The sequence below is a fragment of the Cervus canadensis genome, chromosome 18 (genome assembly GCF_019320065.1).
Source record: "Cervus canadensis isolate Bull #8, Minnesota chromosome 18, ASM1932006v1, whole genome shotgun sequence".
NCBI classification, from domain to species: Eukaryota; Metazoa; Chordata; class Mammalia; order Artiodactyla; family Cervidae; genus Cervus; species Cervus canadensis.
The window spans coordinates 29,017,889-29,040,782 of NC_057403.1; the positions used below are offsets into that span (position 1 = coordinate 29,017,889).

At 49.7% G+C, this 22,894-nt stretch overlaps 1 protein-coding gene across 1 annotated transcript; it reads left to right on the top strand.

The window, feature by feature from the left end:
• The first annotated feature begins 18,887 nt into the window (after positions 1–18,887).
• Positions 18,888–21,503, top strand: CEBPA (CCAAT enhancer binding protein alpha). Its single transcript, XM_043437057.1, has one exon. The coding sequence runs from the start codon at positions 19,057–19,059 to the stop codon at positions 20,116–20,118; it is 1,062 nt and encodes a 353-aa protein (XP_043292992.1). The 5' UTR covers positions 18,888–19,056; the 3' UTR covers positions 20,119–21,503.
• Positions 21,504–22,894: the final 1,391 nt, after the last annotated feature.

Genomic DNA, 22,894 nt, shown 5'->3' on the forward strand with positions numbered 1-22,894 from the left:
TTTATAGCCCAGTAATACACCACTGGATGGATACATGCGCCATGTTTGCTTTATCCATTCAGCAGGTGGTGGGCATTTAAGTTGGTTCTGCATGCGTGCATGCATGGTCAGTCACTTCAGTCGTGTTCAACGCTGTGCGATGCTATGGACTGTAGCCTGCCAGGCTTCTCTGTCCATGGGATTCTCTAGGCAAGAATAATGGAGTGGGTTGCCATGCCTTTCTCCAGGGTATCTTCCTAGCCCACGGATGGAACGTGCATCTCTTACGTCTCCTGCATTGGCAGGCGGGTTCTTTACCACTGTTGCCACCTTTGTTCTACATTTTGGCTATTATCAATACTGCTGCTATACTATCCACATTCGTGCAGAAGTTTCTGTGTGTACATATATTTTCATTTCTCTTAGGTATAAATCCAGGTAGATTGGGTCAGATGAGAGACCTATGTTCAACTATTTGAGTAACTGCCAAACAGTTTTCCAGAGTGGCTGTACCATTTTGCACTCCTTCCAACAGTGTATAAGTGTTCCAATTTCTCCATATTCTTAGTAACACTTGAGTTATTTGTCTTCTGATTTCTAGTGGGTATGATGTAATATCTCATTGTGGTTTTGATTTGTATTCCCTGATGACTAATATGTTGAGCTTCTTTTCATGTACTTCTTGGCCCTTTGTATATCTTCTTTGGAGAAATATTTAATCTGAATAACAGTTAACAATTGCCCATTAATATTAATCTAGTTAATACAATTAGATTACTTTTATTGTTGAGTTGTTAAAGAGTTTTTCATATATTCCAGATACAAGTCCTTTATCAGATGTGATTTGCACATATTTTCTTTCATTGTAGAGATTAGATTTTTACTTTCTTAATAGTGCCATTTGAAACACAAAGTTTTTTATTTTGATGAAGTCAAAATTCATCTTGCTGCTTGTGGTTTTGGTGTCATATCTAAGAAACTGTTGCCTTGTCCAAGGTCACAAAGACTTACTCCTATGTTATCTTCTAAGAGTTTTATAGTTTTTGCTCTTACATTCAGGTCTTCGATCCATTTTGAGTTAATCTTTATATATGATGTGAGAGAGGGATCCAACTTCATTTGTTGGCATACAGATATCCAGTTGTCCCAGCTTCATTCATTGAAGAGAAATTCTTCCCCAATTGAATAGTCTTGGCACCATTATCAAAAAAGTGATTTACCATAAAGATATGGGTTTATTTTTGGACTCTCACTTCTGTTCTATTGATCTGTATGTTGCATGCCAATATCACACTGTCTTGATTACTTTTGCTTGGTAGTAAGGTTTGAAATCAAAAAGTGTAAGTTCTCTAAACATTGTTCTTTTCAGGATTATTTTAGCTATTCTGGGTTCCTTGGGTTTCGTGTGATTTTTATGATCAGTGCATCAATTTCTACAAAGAAACCAGCTGAGGTTCTTTGGTTTGGGGTTTTTGTTAAATAAGGGGGTGGCAGAGGACGACATAGCTAGATTGCATCACTGACTCAGTGGACAAGAATCTGAGCAAAGTCTGGGAGATAGTGAAGGACAGGGGAGCCCGGCATGCTGCAGTCCATGGGTTGCAAAGAGTTGGATACGACTCAGCGACTGAAAGAACAAATAAGTTTGTTTTGGGGTGTAACCGATGAACAATATTGTGATAGTTTCAAATGAACAGTGAAGGAGACTCAGCCACACACATGCATGTGTCCTCCCCCCCTCCCCCAGCCACCATAAGTTCATTCCCTAAGTCTATGAGCCTGTTTCTGTTTTATAAGTAAGTTCATTTGAGATTCTTTATTCTTTAAAAGATTTTTTTGACGTGGACCATTTTTAAGTCTTTCTTGAATTTGTTATGATATTGTTTTTCTCTTTTATGTATTGGTCATTGGCCACGAGGCCTGTGGGATCTTAGCTGGGATCCCAAGGATCAAACCCAAGCCCTCGGCACTGGAAGCTGAAGTCTTAATCACTGGACCACCAGGGAAGTCCCTGAGATTCTGCTGGGGATGGCATTGAATAAAATGAACTTTTAAGGTGGTAGATATCATTATGGTATTATTATTATTTTATAAGAAATAAGAATAAAGTAGCACTTGACCAAGAGGTTTCATGAAACTCAACTTAAGGGAGTTAATAAATGTCAGTGTGTGTCATCATCTCGGTCTAGAGTTGCCAAATTCTCACCATATAGTTTCCTACGTATCTTTCAAAACCATGCTTCCTTCTCCCTCTCTGCTCTAAAGTTACAAGGTACATCCTTAACTTTTCACAATCTGCTCAGAGTTTGTTTTATACCACACTTCACATGAAATGTAGAAAGTTTGCAACCATGTAGGTCCATTTACATCCCTGTCCTTCATGTATAGTTGTTATAATTATTATAAGCGAAGTTGCTCAGTCGTGTCTGACTCTTGGAGACCCCATAGACTGTAGCCCACCAGGCTCCTCTGTCCACGGGATTCTCCAGGCAAGAATACTGGAGGGAGTTGCCATTTCCTTCTCCAGGGGATCTTCCCAACCCAGGGATCGAACCCAGGTCTCCCACACTGCAGGAAGACGCTTTATCCTCTGAGCCATATTGTAAACCCCATAATATAATGTTACAATTTTTCAACACTATTTGTATTTTATTTGTATTTTAAAGAAATTAAGATGACAAAAATAAACTCTTTTAGTTATCCACCTATTTACCATTTTTAACGATGTTCATTCCATCCTGTAGAGTTGAGTTTTTATCTGGTTTCATTTTCCTTCTGTCTGAAGAACTTCCTTTAGCATTTCTTGTAATACAAAGCTGCTGCTGACAGATTCTCTTTAATTGTCGCGTTAGTTGCTCAGTTGTGCCGGACTCTTTGCCACCCATGAACTGTAGCCTGCCAGGCCCCTCTGTCTATGGGATTTCCCAGGCAAGAATACTGGGGTGGGTTGCCATTTCCTCTTCCAGGGGATCTTCCTGACCCAGGCATCAAACTCGAGTCTCCTGCACTGGCAGGCGGATTCTTTCCAACCAGCCACCAGGGAAGCCCTTCTTGAAGGATATATTCACTAGGTAGCCATTTTCTTAAAACTCTTTTTTCGAACATTTTCTGTCCCCTTTCCCCTCTCTTTTCCTTCTAACACTCTGATTACAAGTATGCTAGACATCTTGATGGGCTCCCCAGGTGGCAGCAGTAGTTAAGTACCCACCTGTCAATGCAGGAGACGTAAGGGGCGCGTGTTCGATCCCTGGTTCAGGAAGATCCCTGGAGGAGGGCATGGCAACCCACTTCAGTATTCTTGCCTGGAGAATCCTATGGGCAGAGGAGCCTGGCGGCTACAGTCCATAGGATCACTAAGAGTTAGACTCGACTGAAGCAACTTAGCATGCATGCAGACGTTTTGATATTGTCCCACTTGTCCTTGAAGTACTCTTCATTTTTTTCAATGTGTATGTCCTTCAGGATGGACAATTTCTATTGATTTACCTTCAACTTCACTGACTCTTCTGTAGTATTTCTTCTGCTCTTAAAACCTCCTAGTGATATTTTAAAATTTACGATATTGAAATTTTCATTTCTGATACTGAATTTTCAGAGAAATTTTGAGAATTTCCGTTTCATTCTCTTTTTATAGTTACTATTCTGCTGAGATTTTCTATTCTTTTATTTATGGCAAATACTTTTTTTTTAATGTCCTTTTGGGCATAGTTGTAATAGTGAAAGTGAAAGTGAAGTCGCTCACTCGTATCCGACTCTTTGCAACCCCGTGGACTGTTCCCCACCAGGCTCCTCCATCCATGGGATTTTCCAGGCAAGAGTACTGGAGTGGGTTGCCATTGCCTTCTCCAGGGGATCTTCCCAACTCAGGGATCGAACCCTGGTCTCCCGCATTGCAGGCAGACGCTTTGCCGTCTGAGCCCCCAGGGAAGCCTCAGGGAATCTTGACTGTATCCTGGATGTTATGAATGATACACTGTAGAGTCTTTGGCTTCTGTTATGTTTCTCTTAAGAAAATTGGTTTAGATTTGAGCTTGTAGTTAACTTGACTAAATTCAAACTGTAAATTTTGTCTCCCCACTGTAGTAGGTGGCAGCTCAAACTCAAGTGCAGTTCTCTTAGCCTTAGCTGGCTGCTTGCTGTCTGCCACATTTCTGTGCAGCTTAAGGGTCAACTGGAGATTTAGACTCCCTCTCCCCTTTCTCAGATTCCCGTCTCCTCACTCTCCAGTGACTGTGGAGCCCTAAAATGTGTCCTCTGGTTCATCAAGCCAATAATAATCCAGGTTCTTCTGGCAGACTTTTAGCTACCCTTCATGCACACACTGGGCTTCCCTGCTAGCTCAGCTGGTAAAGAATCTGCCTGCCATGCAGGAGACCCTGGTTTGATTCCTGGGTGGGGAAGATCTGCGAGAGGAGAGATAAGCTACCCACTCCAGTATTCTTGGGCTTCCCTGGTGGCTCAGCTGGTAAAGAATCCACCTGCAGTGTGGGAGACCCAGACTGAGAAGGGAACAGCTACCCACTCCAGTATTCTGGCCTGGAGGATTCCATGGACTGTATGTATAGTCCATGGGGTTGCAAAGAGTCGGACACAACGGAGCGACTTTCACTTTCATGCACACACTGAGGCCTTCCTTCAGGCTACTTAAAAAGAAACTCTGTGGTATCCTTTTCTTCCAAGTGCCAACTTCTTTCCAGCATCTGCCTGCTTTTTTCATTCTCCAGTATCTTCAGATAGTTGATATTTAGATTTTGTCTAGAGTACATAGTTGGATATCATTGGATGTTCTTGACTGATTCTTAAGAGGTCTATGGGCAGAAAAAATACAGCTCAGAATCCCTGATCTCATTGTTAAAGGGACAGTTATTTTTATCCTGTATAATATGGCTTTCTAACTCCCCATAATTAATCTTATTTTATTTCCTTACTGGGACCGCTAGTCCTCAACATTTATCCAAGTGCTTTTAAATGCATGGATTATTTTATTTAATTCTCACAACTCCTCTATAGGGAAGATGACTTTATTATCCCCATTTTACAGATGAGAATATTGAGCAAGAGAGATTTAGTTGCTCATTAAAGTCACTGTGCATGAGTGACATTCAAATGGGCTGCTCACTCTACAGTCCGTTTTCTTTTTCAATCCGGCTATGAGACACAGCTTACACAGAGGGCAAGCTTTCAGGACCAAGGCCGTAGCTGGAGGGAGAAGGTGGAAGGAGTCATCTATGACTTTGATCTTGGCCCAGTCCTTGTTAGTCATCCGAGAGGCTTATCCCAGCAGGGTACAACCAACAGAATCCACTCTCGTTAACGAGAATGAAGTCCAAGAAGAGTTCAAGAGGATGTTAGGAAGTTGGCAACACCTCTAGAAGAGCCAGAGGACAGAGTACGGGAGCCATGCAGCCACTTATAACGCCCACAGCATCCAGGACGCTGGCTGTCTCTTAGCTCCCCTCCAAGGTGAAACTCGGCAAAGCCTGCTCCTTAAACCTTCCATTCAAGCCCTGATGACCAACACCAGCGTGCTTGTTGTCAGGTCCTTCCTGCATACTTCATCCTCACTGTGAAGGAGGCAGAGAGAAAGCATTTCTGGCTTCTGCGTGGGAAGATGGGCCATCCCTGAAAGTTAGAAACGTGTTCAGATGCTGCTGGGCAACCAAAGAGTGCAATTGATGTGCACATTCCATGTCAGTGGGCCACTGGGCAGATTCCGTGTGACCTGCTTTCCTTATATTAATTTCTCCCAGTAAGAGGCCTTAGTCCATCCTAAAGGAGATCAGTCCTGGGTGTTCACTGGAAGGACTGATGCTGAAGCTGAAACTCCAATGCTTTGGCCACCTCATGTGAAGAGTTGAATCACTGGAAAAGACCCTGATGCTGGGAGGGATTGGAAGCAGAAGGAGAAGGGGACGACAGACGATGAGATGGCTGGATGGCGTCACTGACTCCATGGGTATGAGCTTGAGCAAACTCCGGGAGTTTGTGATGGACAGGGAGGCCTGATGTGCTGTGATTCATGGGGTCGCAAAGAGTCAGACACGACTGAGCGACTGAACTGAACTGAACTGAACTGAAGAGGCCTTAGAGCAACCCCTTTCTATGCTGCCCGACTCTGAGCTGCTCTCCAACTCAAAAGCCAAACTCTGCAAGCAGATGGTTTTATGGGAGCATGACTCATACTGGTTTTTGTTTAACTGTTATTGCACCTTGATGATGATAAAATAACTGCATTTGGAATGTAAGCTAGATTTTCTAGCTATTATAATAAAAATTGGATTCTAAACATATACCTGTGGAAACTCTTGATTTGTTCAGTATCACCTCCAGTTGTTGGTCAAGTAGACAAGGATTGATAACAGTGTCCCTTTGGTTCCCAGGACTCTGCATTGGGATCTGAGCCTTGGGGGTGGGGGTGGGGGGCGGTTATCTAGCCAAAAGGGAGTGTCTGGAAAGCTTAGTGGGTTATGTACTTTTCAAGTGACCTTTGGAATTTTGACTGAAAATGGTAGAGACAGAAGCAGTTGGAGGGATGGGAAGGGATAACCCTGCTCTGCCTGCTGTCCCTCAACTGCTAACTCAATACAGACAGGAAGTTCAGTTCCATATTTGGGGGAAATGGGCTCAGGTTGTATAAAAGTTTTACTGTAACTGACTGGTTCATAGATTTTCTTGGGGACACCAATGAAAATAAAGTATTGTTTGGGCTTTTATGGTCATTTAGTTCTGTTCAACTATATGAAGACTAAACTAAAACCCTGTCTCATCATCCTAAGGCTAGCATTTTCAGGATATATTCAGCAGTCATATGATTTGGGATTTTTGGAACAACCCCAATTCCTTATTATTTAATAACTGTTTAAATCTTTCAAATATCTATATGTGTATTAAAAATTCTCATGCATTTGCAATTCCCTCTCTACTTTCCCTGCCGATGTGCTCTTCCTGAGATGTTCTAGACAGAGATAGCATAAATGTAGACCCTCCTACTTTTTACACTAATGGAAGCACATTTACTGCACTATGTGTCTATGTGTTTGTATATATTCATATATACACCCTGGAGAAGGAAATGGCAACCCCGTATTCTTGCCTGGAAAATTCCATGGGCAGAGGAGCCTGGTGGGCTACGGTCCATGGGGTCACACAGTTGGACATGACTGAGCAACTGAGCACACATGCATTCATATTTACAACTGTGTTTTATGCATAAGTATATGTGATTGAGGGCTTCCTAGATGGCTCAGTGGTAAAGAATCTGCCTGCCAAGCAGGAGATGCAGGTTTGATTCCTGGGTCAGGAAGATCCCCTGAAAGAGAAAATGGCAACCCACTCCAGTATTCTTGCCTGGAAAATTGTATGGACAGAGGAGCCTGGCAGGCTACAGTCCATGGGGTCATATGAGTCAGACACAATTGAGTGAGCAGGCACACATATATGAATGAATATATCAGAGCTCTGTGTGTTCATGGACAGATTTTCCTTCTTTTTCTTAACAGAGCTACAGAGGATACTAACCAGCTATCCCATGGTTATCTAACTAGTCTTTCATTCATAGACAGTCCATTGTTTCCTGTCTTTTGCAACAATAAACAATGTTTTGGTCAATATCCATGTATGTACCTCTTTGTGCACATAGGAGAGTTTATGGGATTGAATTTCTGTAAGTGGAATTACTAGGTGAAAGGTTAAAACACTTTCAAATTCAGTAGGTATTGCTAAATTGGCCTCCAAAGAGATTGTATCAATATACAGTCCTACCTGTTTGACCTATCCATTTATCAGTATGGCACATTACACCTGTCCAGCTGGTAAAGCTTTAATTTGTATATCTTTTATTCAGAGTATTAGCACTTTCAAGCATGTTTAAAATTCATTTGTACTTATTATTTTTTGTTTAATAAACTCTCTAGCCATGCCCATTTTCTTTTGGACAATGATTCTCTTTCATATTGATTTGTAGAATTTTCTTATATATAAATTATCATTTCTCATACAAATGAGCTTTTCTCTTTTAAAGTAAAGATGAAAAAAAAATTTTTTAAATAAATAAATAAAGTAAAGATGACCTTATTATGTCACAACCTAAATGGGAAAAGAATTTCAGAAAGAAAAGATACACGTGTGTAATGTACACGTAAATCACTTTCTGTACACCTGAATGATCACAACATTGTTAAGCAACTATATTCCAATATAAAATACAAAGTTAAAAAAGAACAGAAGTTGAATTCTCTGCAAAAAAAGAGTAAAGATGACTCTTCAAATGTAGCACTAAATGTGCTTCCGTGTCTATAACTAGGTGTGGTTCTGCAGATGAACAAATTCATAAATCAGAAACAATTCATTCTTACAGCATGGTTCCAAATTTTTTTATTTGGAAAATATGGTCACTAAAGAGCATTTCAAAGTAATTTACCGAAACATGCAATCCATTATGGCATCACACATTTGCAGAGTAAATCAAAGTGACTTTAAAACATTTTATAGTTTATGAAACTATAAAAATTATAAAACCATAAAATGTACATGACTTTAAATATTTTTATAGTTTATAAAATTAGAAAAGTAATAAATATACACTCATCTGTTTTTAAAAGTCCAATATATAGGCTGGCCAAAAAGTTCATTCGGATCTTCCCATAAGCTCCTACGGGAAACTCAATCTTTTGGCCAACCCAATACATATGTACATAAATTTAAAAGTACAAGTTATCTGTGTTTCTACCAAAGCAACAGCCCCGTTAAGAGTTTGGTGTGTATTCCTCCTAACATCTTTCTCCACAGCAACAATAGGTATTTAAATAATGTTTCCCCACAAAGTGGAAGCTACATGCTGTTCTGTAACTTGATTTTTTTCAGTTACGGATTAATCTTGGATGTTAAGAATGGTAACTTTTGCAAATCAGTTTTTTTAACCTCTGTAAGTTGACAGTATATCACCATAGATACGGCTTCCTTTGGGAGTTAATCCAGCCCCAACTAATGGGCTAGAACAGATAAGGCCTTTGGAGACATATCAAGTAGCTCACTCTGTGCAGATCATTTCTCCTGCAGCTCCAGGGTCTTGCACTTGGGGGACGTTTTATACATAGTTGGAGGAGCTTAGACTGGAGGGGAGGTTGCTGAGAATAATCCCAAGGAAAGAAGGCTCACATTGAGGCCTTAAAGGAGCCAGCACCTAAAAACTCATTTTGGTTTTCAAAAGATTTGTCTTCCCACCTAATTAGAAGTGTTTTTCTTATTATTTTTTTTTTTTTTGGTTTTGTTTTTAAGATGCAACCTTGAATAAACCTACAAAGAGAAGGAGTGGGGTCAAAGCAGTGGGTGGACAGAAGTGGGTTCCTTTATTTGCAGGGCAGGAATAGAGACTTAGACACAGAGAACGGACGTGTGAACACAGTGGGGGGCAGGAGAGGGTAGGATGAACTGAGAGAGTAGCACTGAAACATACACATTACTATGTGTGAAACAGCTAGCTGGTGGGAAGTTGCCATATAACACAGGAAGCTCCACCTGGTGCTCTGTGACAACCTAGAGGGGTGGGATGGGGTTGGGGGAAGGAGGTTCCAGAGAAAGGAGAGATACATATATACTTACAGCTCATTCACGTTGTTGTATGGCAGAAACCAACACTACATTGTAAAGCAATTACCCTCCAATTTAGAAAATCAATTACTTTGAAAAAAGAAGTGAGTTTCAAGGAGCCTCACCCTATCTCTCCAGAAGTGGGGGTGTCTCCTCTGCATGCTGGAGCAGCTCCGCCTGCAGGAGGCTGGCCTGTTTCCCCAGGTGGATCTGCTGTGCATCACCTCCAAGGACTGAGTCCTGCTGTCCCAGGGCCCCGGCCGGAAGGGGTGCCTACAGGTAGGGGGTGCTCTGAAGTGAAGGTGGAGGGACTGCTCCAGGGTTGTCATGCAGGGCGGAGAAGTCTGCTTTACACAAACACCCCCAATGCAGGAGGCTTCCACTCACCAAGCCTTGTGTCCTGGCCGGGCTGCTTCTCTCCAGAGAAAGGGGCCTCTTTTCTTCCCAACAAAGGCACTTTCTGCTCAGCCAAGCCCCCAGGGGCTGCATGTGCCTGGGGTGGCGGCGGGCCTTCTTCCGAGTCAGTCCAGACGCTCCAGGCCCTGGCAGTCTTGCCTGGCACAGCTTCAGGAGGCTCCGGATGGTCTGCCCGGGACAGCCCTGACCCAGGGGGCTGGGTCTTCCCCGGCATCCTTTGGGGCCACCCTTGAGCTGCTCTCCTACTTGGGAAGAAACTTGAGTTCTGGGAGGGTGGCCGGGTAGCCGTTTTCTTGAATAGAATCCATTCTGTGTTCATTCAACAAATATTTGAGGCCCTACCATATGCCAAGGCCTGTTGTAGCTCTGGAAATAGGCAGAACAGGACAGACGAGGTCCTGTCTTTGTGGAGCTGGCATTCCAAGTAGGGGAAGCCAGACAGGGAACAAGTCAAATGAGTAAACAAGACGGTTTTCCAGAGAGTGCTGTGAGGAAAAGAAAACGCACAGCGGCCAAAGCAGCAGTGGGAGAGGTGGCTCGTGAACAACACGTCCCCGAGAGGAGCCTCACGGAGAAGGTGAGGCTCCAATGACAGCAAGGAAGGAGCCATGCCAACATGTGGGGAGAAACGCCAGGGAGCTGGCAGGGCAGCGCCAGAGGCTGGGAGCCCCGCGGGCAGCCAAGGAGAGCGTGAGGTGTAAAGAGAGGAGACGTGAGGGCCAAACCGTGCGAGACCTTGTGGTCAGGCCGAGACGCGGCCCGTCCTCTTCCACAGGCGATGGGCAGTCCCTGCAGGGTGGAGCGGGTGAGCGTCATGATCCAAGGGTAACTCGGGCTGCTCCCTGGGGACAGTCAGTGGGCAAGGAGGGCAGCGGGGAGACACTCAGACACTGCTGCGTGGTCCAGATGAGAGAGTGTGGGACCAGGATATCTGCGGGGTGAGCTGGATGGGAAGACATAAACGGGGTTATAGGCTGGGGATTACGGCTGACTGACAGGTCCTCGCACAGAAGCAGGGCTGCAAACAGTGGGACCACTGCCCTCCTGTTTGCGTTGAAGGGTGCTGGCCCCACCGGAGTGCTGAGACCCTGCCTGCTGGATCCCGCATATCGTCCTTCAGCTCAGGCTCCCCGAGCTGGACCCCCAAATGGGACCCCCCCAACATTAGAAGGCCCCACTCACATCCTCCTCTGGTTGCTCCCTTCCCTCTGGGTGAGGACCCTACAGGCCAAGGAATTTCCAGCCCGGACAGTCCAGAGCCAGCTGCCTGGGTCTTCATGGACCACTTCACCAGGCACTTGGAGTGGGCACACACCGAGATTAGGGGGTGACGGGAGGGGAGCAGTCTCCAAGAGGGGTGGGTAATGTTGGAGCCCTGCCCTGGGCATCTACACCCACCTGACTAAGGACCCCTCTGGTGGAGGATGGCACAAGGGGTGGGACGAGAAGGGGGTGTCCTGACACCACCATGTTCCAGAGTCCTGGCTCTAACTCGAAATCTAGCCCTCTAGGACCCTGTGAAGATTTATTTGTCAAGGCAGGAAGGTAGAACGTATTTTATCTAACAGTTTCTTCATTTGATTGATAACGTCTAATGTTTAAACAGATGGTGTGGGGGCTGCCATTTGTAATCTTGTCCCTGATCCCACAAAAATGTGGGGTGGGCACCCACCCACATCCAACAGCTTGCTTTCTGGACTGTTCCCCAAATGCTGGATGGGTAGTTCTGGGGCCCATTATCTACCAAAGGAGTTTTGCACCAAAATAAAGGACTCTTCCCAATTTACTAAGCAAAATTAAGATAATGGAGGACTTTCTGAATTTTTAATTTTGACTCAGTTTTCTTTTTCTTAAATCTTTGCCTATCTGCTAGCAGTTGCAAGCACCTAAACTAAACAGAAAACATAACAAAAAACACATATACACATTAGAGGGGATAGAAATTGAGAGAAAACTAGAATCAGCTGAACCTGACACTGTGGGTCTTCTATGGACCTGAGTAACTCATGGGTTTGATTTTGTTCGGTCAATATAGCCATCTTTCCTAACAGTTAAATCATTTCTAGCTCATGGTGACAGAATTAATTATGCCTTGTCATATTCTGTGTGACTTCTCAGTGCTTTGTCCTAGAACAAGCTGAGAATGCACTCTAGTGAATTACTGCCCTCAGTTTACAGAAAAGGCTAAGAGAAATTCAATAACTTTCCCAAGGTCACCCTAGTATTAATAAATGGTGAAGTAGGGGTTGTAACAGGTCTCAGGAATCCTCCACACCTCCTGATGAGATAGAATAGACCCTAGTCTAAGGGTAATAAGAATGTCTTCTCCGGAACTTCCCTGATGGCCCAATGGTTAGGAATACACCTTCCAATGCAGGGGAAAGTGAAAGTCGCTCAGTCATGTCCGACTCTTTGCGACACCATGGACTATACAGTCTGTGGAGTTCCCTAGGCCAGAATACTGGAGTGGGTAGCTGTTCCCTTCTCCAGGGGATGTTCCCTTCTCCAGGGGATGTTCCCAACCCAGGGATCGAACCCAGGTCACCCGCATTGCAGGCAGATTCTTTACCAGCTGAGCCACCAGGGAAGCCCAAGTATACTGGAGTGGGTAGCCTATCCCTTCTCCAGGGGATCTTCCTGACCCAGGAATCGAACTGGGGTCTCCTGTATTGCAGGCAGATTCTTTACCAACTGAGCTATCACGGATCTAATGCAGGGGATATGGGTTTAATCCCTGGTCTGGAAACTAAGCTCCCACATGCCGTGAGGCAACTATGTCCTCCTGCTGCAACTAAAGAGCTCACATGCTTCAACAAAGACCCAGCACAGCCAAAATTAAAAATAAATTTAAAAAAAAGAAAAAGAAAAAAACAGAGCCTTAAAAAAAAGAATGTCTTCTCCAGTGCCCAGGGTCTGTTCACAAGAAACACTAGACTTTAGATTGACTGTCCATGGAGTTCATATGTTTTACCATATGCACTTGTATTAAAAAGTAACTGGTGTTTTGTTTTGTTTGTCTACATTTTAGGAAGGTCTTTGAGAGCATTTTATTAAATTGCCATATTGGATATACTAAATTAGCCAGAGGGCAAACCATGATGGAAAATTATAGTTCTTGCCTCCTATCTTAATTAGAGCTTACTAATTATCTTAACTAGTACTGCTTTGGAATGATCAATCCAACATCTGTTTAGCCGTAGATAAAGTTGGTGGCTCCCACAGTGTGGGAGACCTGGGTTCCATCCCTGAGTTGGGAAGATCCCCTGGAGGAGGGCATGGCAACCCACTCCATTATTCTTGCCTGGAGAATCCCCATGGACAGAGGAGCCTGGTGGGATACAGTCCATGGGGTGGCCGAGAGTTGGACGTGACTGAGCGCCTAAGCAGAGCATAGCACAAAGTGAGTAACTAAATCAGGAGGGTTCATCCTGGCTTTGTTCTTCAGAATTCAATTGATTTTCAAACATAGGTACTAATTCTCTTGTAGGCATTGCATTAGGAAGGTTGAATCAAAGTAAAGTAAGAACTTCTTCACTCTGTCTTTTCAAAATGATCAGTGTTATGAATGACTCTGAAACTCGCGGAGCACCCAAAACTCAGGACCATGATTCACGGCAGGGGTCGGCTCTCACCCACCCTCTCCCCACCCAGCCTGCCTGCCCCCAGCTCGACAGCCTCCTCCCCTGAGCTGCCTGGAGCATAATTCACACCTACGAACTGCATTTTCACTTCTATTGCTAATTTGTAAAAAGTAGAACCAGAGCCAGCACATGCTTCTTCTCTCCCAGGGCCACTGTGGTGGCAGAAGTCAGGTCCCGGGAGCTGGTGGCCTCGACTCGATGCGGGGTCCCTGCCCCACATCGCCCTGCTGAGCACACTGCAGCCAGGGCTCATCGGAAGGCCCTCCCTCTGCTCGCTCCTGGAGGACGGCCAAGTGCCATCAATTAAGATGAAGCAGAAGGATTGTGAAGGTGGTCAGATCTATGAGCCTCTCTTATGACTGGCCCTGTCTCAACTGAGTGTGAGCCACAGCGCTATCTCCCTCCCAAGTGCCTCCAACCAAACACTGGCTGCCCACGCGTCCCATCAGGCCACGCCCCCTTCCATCTGTGGGCGCCTCCCATGGAAAGACGGCCCAGTGACCCTGGGCTCTCCGCCAGGTACTGCAGCCACTTCTTGTTTCACGGCTTAGAGGGCCCCACGACTCCCCTCACCGCTGGGCTGCCCACCCACAATCCACTGTGCGTGTGCGTCTTCAATTACCTCAGTCGTGTCCAACTCTTTGCTACCCTATGGACTGTAGCCCGCCAGGTTCCACTGTCCATGGGGATTCTACAGGCATGAATACTCGAGTGAGGGACCACGCCCTCCTCCGAGGGATTTTCCCAACACAGGAGTCAAACCCAGGTCTCCTGCGTCTTCTGCATTCGCAGGCAGGTTCTTTACCACTAGCACCACCTGAGAAGCCACAAAACCACTCAGTTCAGTTCAGTTCAGTTCAGTCGCTCAGTCGTGTCCAACTCTTTGTGACTCCAGGAACCGCAGCACGCCAGGCCTCCCTGTCCATCTCCAACTCCCGGAGTTTACCCAAACTCATGTCCATTGAGTTGGTGATGCCATCTAACCATCTCATCCTCTGTCATCCCCTTCTCCTCCTGCCTTCAATCTTTCCCAATGTCAGGGTCTTTTCAAATGAGTCAGCTCTTTGCATCAGGTGGCCAAAATATTGGAGTTTCAGCTTCAACATCAGTCCTTCCAATGAACACCCAGGACTGATCTCCTTTAGGATGGACTGGTTGGATCTCCTTGCAGTCCAAGGGACTCTCAAGAATCTTCTCCAACACCACAGTTCAAAAGCATCAATTCTTCTGCACTCAGCTTTCTTTATAGTTCAACTCTCACATCCATACATGACTACTGGAAAAACCATAGCCTTGACTAGACGGACCTTTGTTGACAAAGTAATGTCTCTGCTTTTTAATATGCTATCTAGGTTGGTCATAACTTTTCTTCCAAGGAGTGTCTTTTCATTTCATGGCTGCAATCACCATCTGCAGTGATTCTGGAGCTCAAAAAAATAAAGTCAGACACTGCTTCCACCGTTTCCCCATCTATTTGCCATGAAGTGATGAGACCAGATGCCATGATCTTAGTTTTCTGAATGGTGAGCTTTAAGCCAACTTTTTCACTCTCCTCTTTCAGTTCTTCACTTTCTGCAATAAGGATGGTGTCATCTGCATATCTGAGGTTATTGACACAAAGCCACTACCTGCCCTCTAAACTCCTTCCTCTTCATCCCAAAGTGTTCTCTTGGCTCTCAAAGGAAAAACTGGACTATGCAGGTGGATCTTGGAGGCTGTTCCTGGGTCCTCTCCTCCAGAATGGCAAATCAGGCAGTGGTTGTCCTGTGGGTGGTGACACCCCACAACCCCTGGGGCTTGGAGGGGACCTCCTATTTCCCCTGCATTATATATTTTGAGGGATGGTGACCTCAGCCAGAAGCCAGCCATTCAGCCCCCACCCAGACTCCAAGTTCTGACATCTCATTCAAATGTCATCTAATTCATACCAAAGGATAGTCCCTGCCCTCCATCCCCCCTCCTGGGGCCTCAGGCCTCCTTTACTTCTCATCTGGTCCACAGTACCCTTTCCAGCCCCTGGCAGAGTGGCTTTTCAGGAAACCAGATTGGATCACAGTCCTCCGCTGCTAAAAAATGGACAGCAAACGCCTGTAAGAGAGGCTCTCTCCTTCCCCGATAGTCTCCCTGGTCATGAACCCAGCCCCGTCTGTGGATCCAGCCTTATCTAAGCCCCTCCCCAGCAATACCTGCACTCCAGTCCCTCTAACGTCTTGTCCTTTGTCACCAGAACACGACATGTACTTGCAGCTGCTCCACCTTTGAACATGCCGTTCTGCAAATTGCACCTCTCTTCTAGCAAATTCCTGCTCATCCTTCAAGGTGGAGCTCAAAGGTCCACTCCTACAGGAAGCCCTCTCCTATCCAGGTCAGCCTGAGCCACCATAACAGAAACCACAGACTGAAGACTTAAACCCCAGAAATGAGTTTTCTCCCAGATCTGGAGACTGGAAGTCTTTGATCAGGGTGCCAGCATGGTCAGGCTCTGGTGAGGGCTCTCCTCCTGGCTTACTGATGCCACCTTCTCCCTGGGTCCTCACATGGGAGGTGGTGAGTGGTGGGGAGATGCTTCCTCTCTTCCTTTTTTTAAAAATAAGCCCACTAATCCTATCAGACTAGGACCCCACATTTATGACATATTGAACTGTAATTACCTCCTGAAAAATCCATCTCCAAATATAATTACACTGGGGGTTGTGGCTTCAGCATATGAATTTGAGGCAAATACAATGGCAACCCATTCCAGTACTCTTGCCTGGAGAATTTCATGGACAGAAGAGCCTGGTGGGCTATGTCCCTGGGGTCACAAACAGTCGGACATAACTGAACAACTAACACTTTCACAATTTAGCCTGTAGCACCTCCTCAGTTGGTTGCACCCTCCTTCAAAGCCGTATTTGCCAGAGCAGGACGTCCTTTTATCACAACACACTCATCCTTCCTCTGCATCCATGTCTCCCAACATACATCTGACAAAGTCATGGGCTCGTTGCCTCTACCCAATCCCATTTCCTGCTCCTTCAGCATTGCCTCCTCTGTGAGGAGGCCCCCGTCTTTTAGCAGACTTTGTGTGACTACTTGTCTGTCTCCCCAGCTGTGACCAGAGCTCTGAGAGGGCAGGAGCTGCTTCTGCCTCACCTCTGGGCACTAAACACCTTGCACTGAGCTGGCCTCGTGGGGAGCTTTCTGCTTCTGCCATGAGAAGACCTACAGCCCCGGCTCTGAGCCCCACCTGGTATCTCTCACTCCCACAGTGAGGTCTTACTAACAAGGTTTTATTCCAATGCTCCCCCAGCCCAGGAGCCTCTGCAATTTTCCTGGATCCTAAGAGGAGACTTGCCTGCTGTGTGCACAGGGTAGCAGATGTACAAGCTAGAACAGGTCATTGTTGATAGCCCTCTCTTTGTTCCTGCACAGGGGCAGACTTATTTTTAGCATTGCAGCAAAAATGAAAATCTCATTCCATGTTTTCCCTCCAGGTCTCCAGAGGTGCGCGGTGTATAAATCGTCCTGCACCCTGGGGCAGAAAGCAGCTTCTCATATATGCATTTATTGAATACATCCACTTTTACTCCCAGGCGAAAAGTATCAAGCTGAAAATATCTTATGTATGAGCTCTGGACCAAAACATGAGGCAGTTGGGTCATTAATCATGGGGAATATGTTGAATAGGAACTTGATTAAAGCCCAGTCTGCCTTCCCCAGGCGAAGCTGCTTCTTTGCTGTTACCACAGTGGAAGTTCAGCCTCTCCCGGCCTTGCTTTTACACTGCGTCTCCTTGAGGGCTCCTGGACTAGTGGTGGCGTCTTGCCAGCCTTTGGAAGCCCGCGGTCCGGGAGGGGTCGTCACGGGCTCAGCCCCGGGGATTCTCAAGCAGGCAAACTTCCAAATAGTGCCCAGACGGCATTGGTCTTCGGGGCACTTAGTCGATAAGGGGCAATGGGGACTAGAAGCGGGAGCAACTTGCGGGCCCACGAAGCCCCAAGGGAGTAGGCTGTCCCCGCGATCCCTAAGTAGAACGCGCGAGGCGCCACGTGGCTGGGGAAACGCGCTGCCTTAAACCCCTTCCCCCCGCAGCAGCCAGTGCGGAGGCGGCGCCCAGGGGTCACCGGGGCCCGGCCACCTCGTTCCTCAGGATTCCAGGGACCCAGCGTCCTGCGAGCCAGCCTGCAGGACTCTCTCATTAGGTGCTCCGACCCTGAGCCGCAGAGATTCGGAGGCCCCGGCGGCTGTCTCCACAGCCCTGCTGCCGCCTTGGAGAGCACCTGAATGGGGAGTAGGGGAGAAGGTTGTGGGTTCCAGCGCCGTTGATCGCCGACCCCGCTTCGGGATCCCGGAGTCAAATTCGGAGTCAAATTCGGAGTCAAATTCGCCTCCTCCCTCTATGCGTCTCCCCTAGCCCCGGTACCCCAGCCCCGGAATCCAGCTGGGCCCGTCCCGCTGGGAAAAAAAACTGGCGGCCCCGCGCCGGGTAGCAGCGCCAATTCCGTGCACCTAGCAACACCTAGAGCTCCGGCAAGGAGAAGTAATTAACAAGAAAGTTTCCCTGCCGGGGCGGGTGACGAGCCGAGTCCTCTAGACTCCAGGACTGCGGCCGCCTCCCCTTTCCTCTGCTCCCCGCGGGGTCCTAGCGCCCGGCACTGCGAGCCCGTGTGACCCTGGAGTACTTGCTCGGGGCGAGCGGAGCAGAGAGGTACTTTTGCGCGGAACCTGTGCGGGTGCCTGGGTATCAGAGAGAGACGCAAAATCCCGGTTCTCCTTGGCATCTCCAAGTGGCAGCGTGCTCTGGGCCGCACGTCCGAAACTGTTCCCTGCCCCCCACCCCGATCCCTTTTTTACGCAGCCTCCTTGCAGAGTACTCGGACCCGGACGGAACCGGTTCCAGCTTTTAAAGTGAGTCCGCGCCAGGGAAGCTCAGAGACCAAGACCTGCCTCTCCGCCCACCCCAATCAACTCTAACCCCCTGTGCGGCGTCGGGTGTTCCCGGGCTCCCCGGTCTTTGGCTGGAGGTGGGTGCCCTGAAGAGGCTAGAGAAGGGGGCCCTGCAGTCGACCACTCGTGCGCGGGGGCGACAACTCTACCGAGGGTGGGGCACCGCGCACCGGTCTCGGTTCGGCTGGCGACTCGGGAGGTAGTAGGCGTTGCCCCGCAGCCCCTCCCCTCCAGCGCTGAGCTCCAGCCCCACTCTCCGCCCTCTGCAGACCGCAGGCGCTAAGACCCAGGAGGCGCTGCGCCGTTGTCACCGTTTGGACACTAGAGGGCGACAAACCGCCCAGGTATAAATTCGGGCCCCGCGCGGGCCTGGCCATTCGCGACCGGGAGCTGAGCGGGCGCGAGCCGAGTAGGGGCTCTGGGTGGGCGGCGGCGGCAGCGGCGCCCCGCGCAGGCTGGAGGCCGCCGAGGCTCGCCATGCCGGGAGGACTTTAGCTCCCCCATGGAGTCGGCCGACTTCTACGAGGCGGAGCCGCGGCCCCCGATGAGCAGCCACCTCCAGAGCCCCCCACACGCGCCCAGCAGCGCCGCTTTCGGCTTTCCCCGGGGCGCGGGCCCCTCGCACCCCCCCGCCCCACCTGCCGCCCCGGAGCCTCTGGGCGGCATCTGCGAACACGAGACGTCCATCGACATCAGCGCCTACATCGACCCGGCCGCCTTCAACGACGAGTTCCTGGCCGACCTGTTCCAACACAGCCGGCAGCAGGAGAAGGCCAAGGCGGCCGCGGCCCCCGCAGGAGGCGGCAACGACTTTGACTACCCGGGCGCCCCCGTGGGCCCCGGCGGTGCCGTCATGCCCGGGGGGACGCACGGTCCCCCTCCCGGCTACGGCTGCGCGGCGGCCGGCTACCTGGACAGCAGGCTGGAGCCTCTGTACGAGCGGGTCGGGGCGCCGGCGCTGCGACCGCTGGTGATCAAGCAGGAGCCGCGCGAGGAGGACGAGGCGAAGCAGCTGGCGCTGGCCGGCCTCTTTCCCTACCAGCCGCCGCCGCCGCCGCCTCCGCCGCACTCGCACCCGCCGCCCGCTCACCTGGCCGCCCCGCACCTGCAGTTCCAGATCGCACACTGCGGCCAGACCACCATGCACCTGCAACCCGGCCACCCCACGCCGCCGCCCACGCCCGTGCCCAGCCCGCACCCAGCGCCCGCGCTCGGCGCCGCTGGCCTGCCAGGCCCCGGCGGCGCGCTCAAGGGGCTGGCCGCAGCTCACCCCGACCTCCGTGCGGGCGGCGGCGGCGGCGGCAAAGCCAAGAAGTCCGTGGACAAGAACAGCAACGAGTACCGGGTGCGGCGCGAGCGCAACAACATCGCGGTGCGCAAGAGCCGGGACAAGGCCAAGCAGCGCAACGTGGAGACGCAGCAGAAGGTGCTGGAGCTGACCAGTGACAATGACCGCCTGCGCAAGCGGGTGGAACAACTGAGCCGCGAACTGGACACGCTGCGGGGCATCTTCCGTCAGCTGCCCGAGAGCTCCCTGGTCAAGGCCATGGGCAACTGCGCGTGAGGCGCGCGGCGGCGGGACCGCCCTGGGCCGGCTGCCGGCTGGGACCCAGGGAGTGGCTTCGGGTCTCCGGATCTCAAGACTGCCCGAACCGCGTAAGCCAGGACCAGGAGATTCCGGTGCCGCCTGAGAGCCTGGCCTGCTGCGCGTGCCCCTTGCCTTCCTCTGCGCCGGACACGGTGCGTCTAAGATGAGGGGTCAGGCAGAGAAGAGAAGCGCCATGGGGCTGAGCCGGGAGGCCGGCAACTCTAGTATTAAAGGAATAACCCTGTGCCTTGGAAACGCAAACTCACCGCTCCGATTCCTACCGAGTAGGGGGAGCAAATATGTGCCTTGTCAATTTATTTGGAGGGTTCCTGCCCCCACGAGAGGAGGGGTGCAGGCCCCCCGCAAGAGGAAGGTTCAGGGAGCAGAGATCCCGATAAGCCAGCCCTGGCGGCAGCTCCTGAGCGCCTGTCTTTGGAGGGGAGGAAACACAAGGACTTGGGGCTTTGAACCTAAGGTTGTTCCCCTTGTTCTGCGTGAAGGTGGAGGGTCCCTAATGCCTTGCCTCTGAACTCCCAGCCTGCAACAGGCTGGGCTCTCTCGGGCAGAACTCACTGAGATGGATGTCACCAGGTGACCAGTGGGAGCCTGCGACCCCCAGTCAGATCAGAAAGCTAGGTCGAGGGTTAGCTAGGAGGACATATGTTCATGGGAGTGGTGGCCTGGTGGAAGCAGGGAACCTAGAGATCTGGTCTGGGGGTCTAGGGGGTGGTGAAGGGACACTGGACCATCAGCCTTGTCTGTACTGTATGTCGCCAGCATTGCCATATACACATGAAGCACAATCAGTCCATCCCAGAGGGACCGAAGTTATGAGAAGCTTTCCAAATATTTTGCTTTATCAGCCGACATCAACACTTGTATCTGGCCTCTCTGTGTCCCTGCGGTGCCTTGTGCAATGTGAATGTGCACGTCTATGCTAAACCACCATTTTATTTGGTTTTTGTTTTGTTTTGGTTTTGCTCAGAAACTTGCCAAAATGAGACTCTTCGTCAGCAGCTGCAGGGAGGGTCTGCGGCTCTCTTTCCTTTTGGTTTTGGGATTGTTTTTGCTCCCAGGGGAACCAAAGAGGCGAGGTGGGCTTCCCCTTCCCCCTCAGCTCTCCCTGGGGGTGGCTGTGGGCCTCGGTCCCCTCCGTCCCGGGCTGCCCACAGCCTGGTCTCCCCAGAGGCCCTGGCTCCGGGTCTGGAAGGGAGGTGGCCTCAGCCAGCGTTCACTCACCGATTCGATCGCTGGGCCTGGGAGCCGGGAGGGCGGCTTTGGTTCTCTTCTTTGGGGAGGACATAGAGTTTCATGCTAGATGTTTTATGTATTATATCTATAATATAAACATATCAAAGTCAGTTTTGGTGTCTTTTTAAAACTAGAAAATCTACTTCCAAGGTTTTCTGTGGGCCAGGTCACATTTGTGAATAATCACAGCATATTCTCTGGCCGAAAGCCTGACTTTCATTAGCTCTCCACCCATCCTGAGCCCCTCTTTACATTAAGGGGGTGACTTCTCCCAACCAAGGCAAATAAATGGCAGAAAGTAGACAAGGCTCCAAGCTGAGAAGGCCACAGCCTGGAGAGGCTCCGGATGTGTGACGGGAAGAGGGGTGTGCGGAGGTATCACCGGGCCTTCGTGTGGCCTCTCACCTCCTGGGAGGAGAAGAGGGACTTGGAGAGGGGGCCCTCTGCCTGAAGTTGCCACAGCTTCTCTGGAACACGGGCAGGCCTGGCCCAGGAGCTCCAGGCTCCAGAGGCCCTTTGACCACACTGACTTCCAGATCACTCCCAGCCCCAGCTCTGGAAGCCTTGCTCACACCTGCCTTTGCCCCAGCCCTCCGGCAGAACCGTGGGCGGGCAGGGATAGGCCACAAGCGGTAAGGACCCTCCACCCCTCCCAGCTGGCTCAGGCCCACGTGCCTGCTGCCTCTCCCAGCGGGGGCCCTGACAGGAGCCCTCCACCCAGCCCTCCTCACCTGCCCTGCCCCAGCCCACCCAGGAAGGGGGACCCACGGCAGGCCTGCACTGGATGTCTGGCCCTTCCCCACACACTGCCTGGAAGGCAAGGAACAGGCCCAGCATTTGTCTACCCACTGTGCCCACCCCGGACCAAGCCCCGACTCCAACAACTGCCCCATGAGGACAGGTATCCGGGATCCCCCTCCTCCTAGCAGCAGTGCTGAACTACCAAGGGAGGGCACGCACTCATGCCCGCAAGAAGAGGGCCCAGGAGGAAGTAACCCAGGACCCAGGGCTTTCAGAGTTGACTCTCTCTGAGGGTAAAAGGCAAAACTCTTTGCCTTCTGTTTTTACCCCGAGACAGTTCACTTGAGCAGCTGATGCCATATGTCAACGTGGGCTGTGACCATTTCAAGAAATTACACATTCTTTTTAAATTCTGAAAATTTTCGCTTCACCTGCCCGCGTCGTGAATGGGGTGACTTACCCGCCTCCCACCCCACTCCCCCACCTCCTCCGCCGCCCTATCTCTCCGTCCGTCTTGCCTCCTCCTCACCCTTGGCCGCCCTTGGTGGAGGAAAGGCCGAGGGCCCCGGTGAGGAGGCGGCAGCCTGCCCCGCTGCCTGGGAACCAAGGAGGCAGAGCCCCACCGCCTGCCTAGAGGCCTGGGGCAGGCCACAGCTTGCTAGGCCCCAGCAAACCCTCTCTGAGTTCAGTGCTAATTCCAGTTTTTCTTGTTTGAGGGGGCCAAGCCTCGGCTTCCCCCTTTGCCCCCAGAACAGATCCC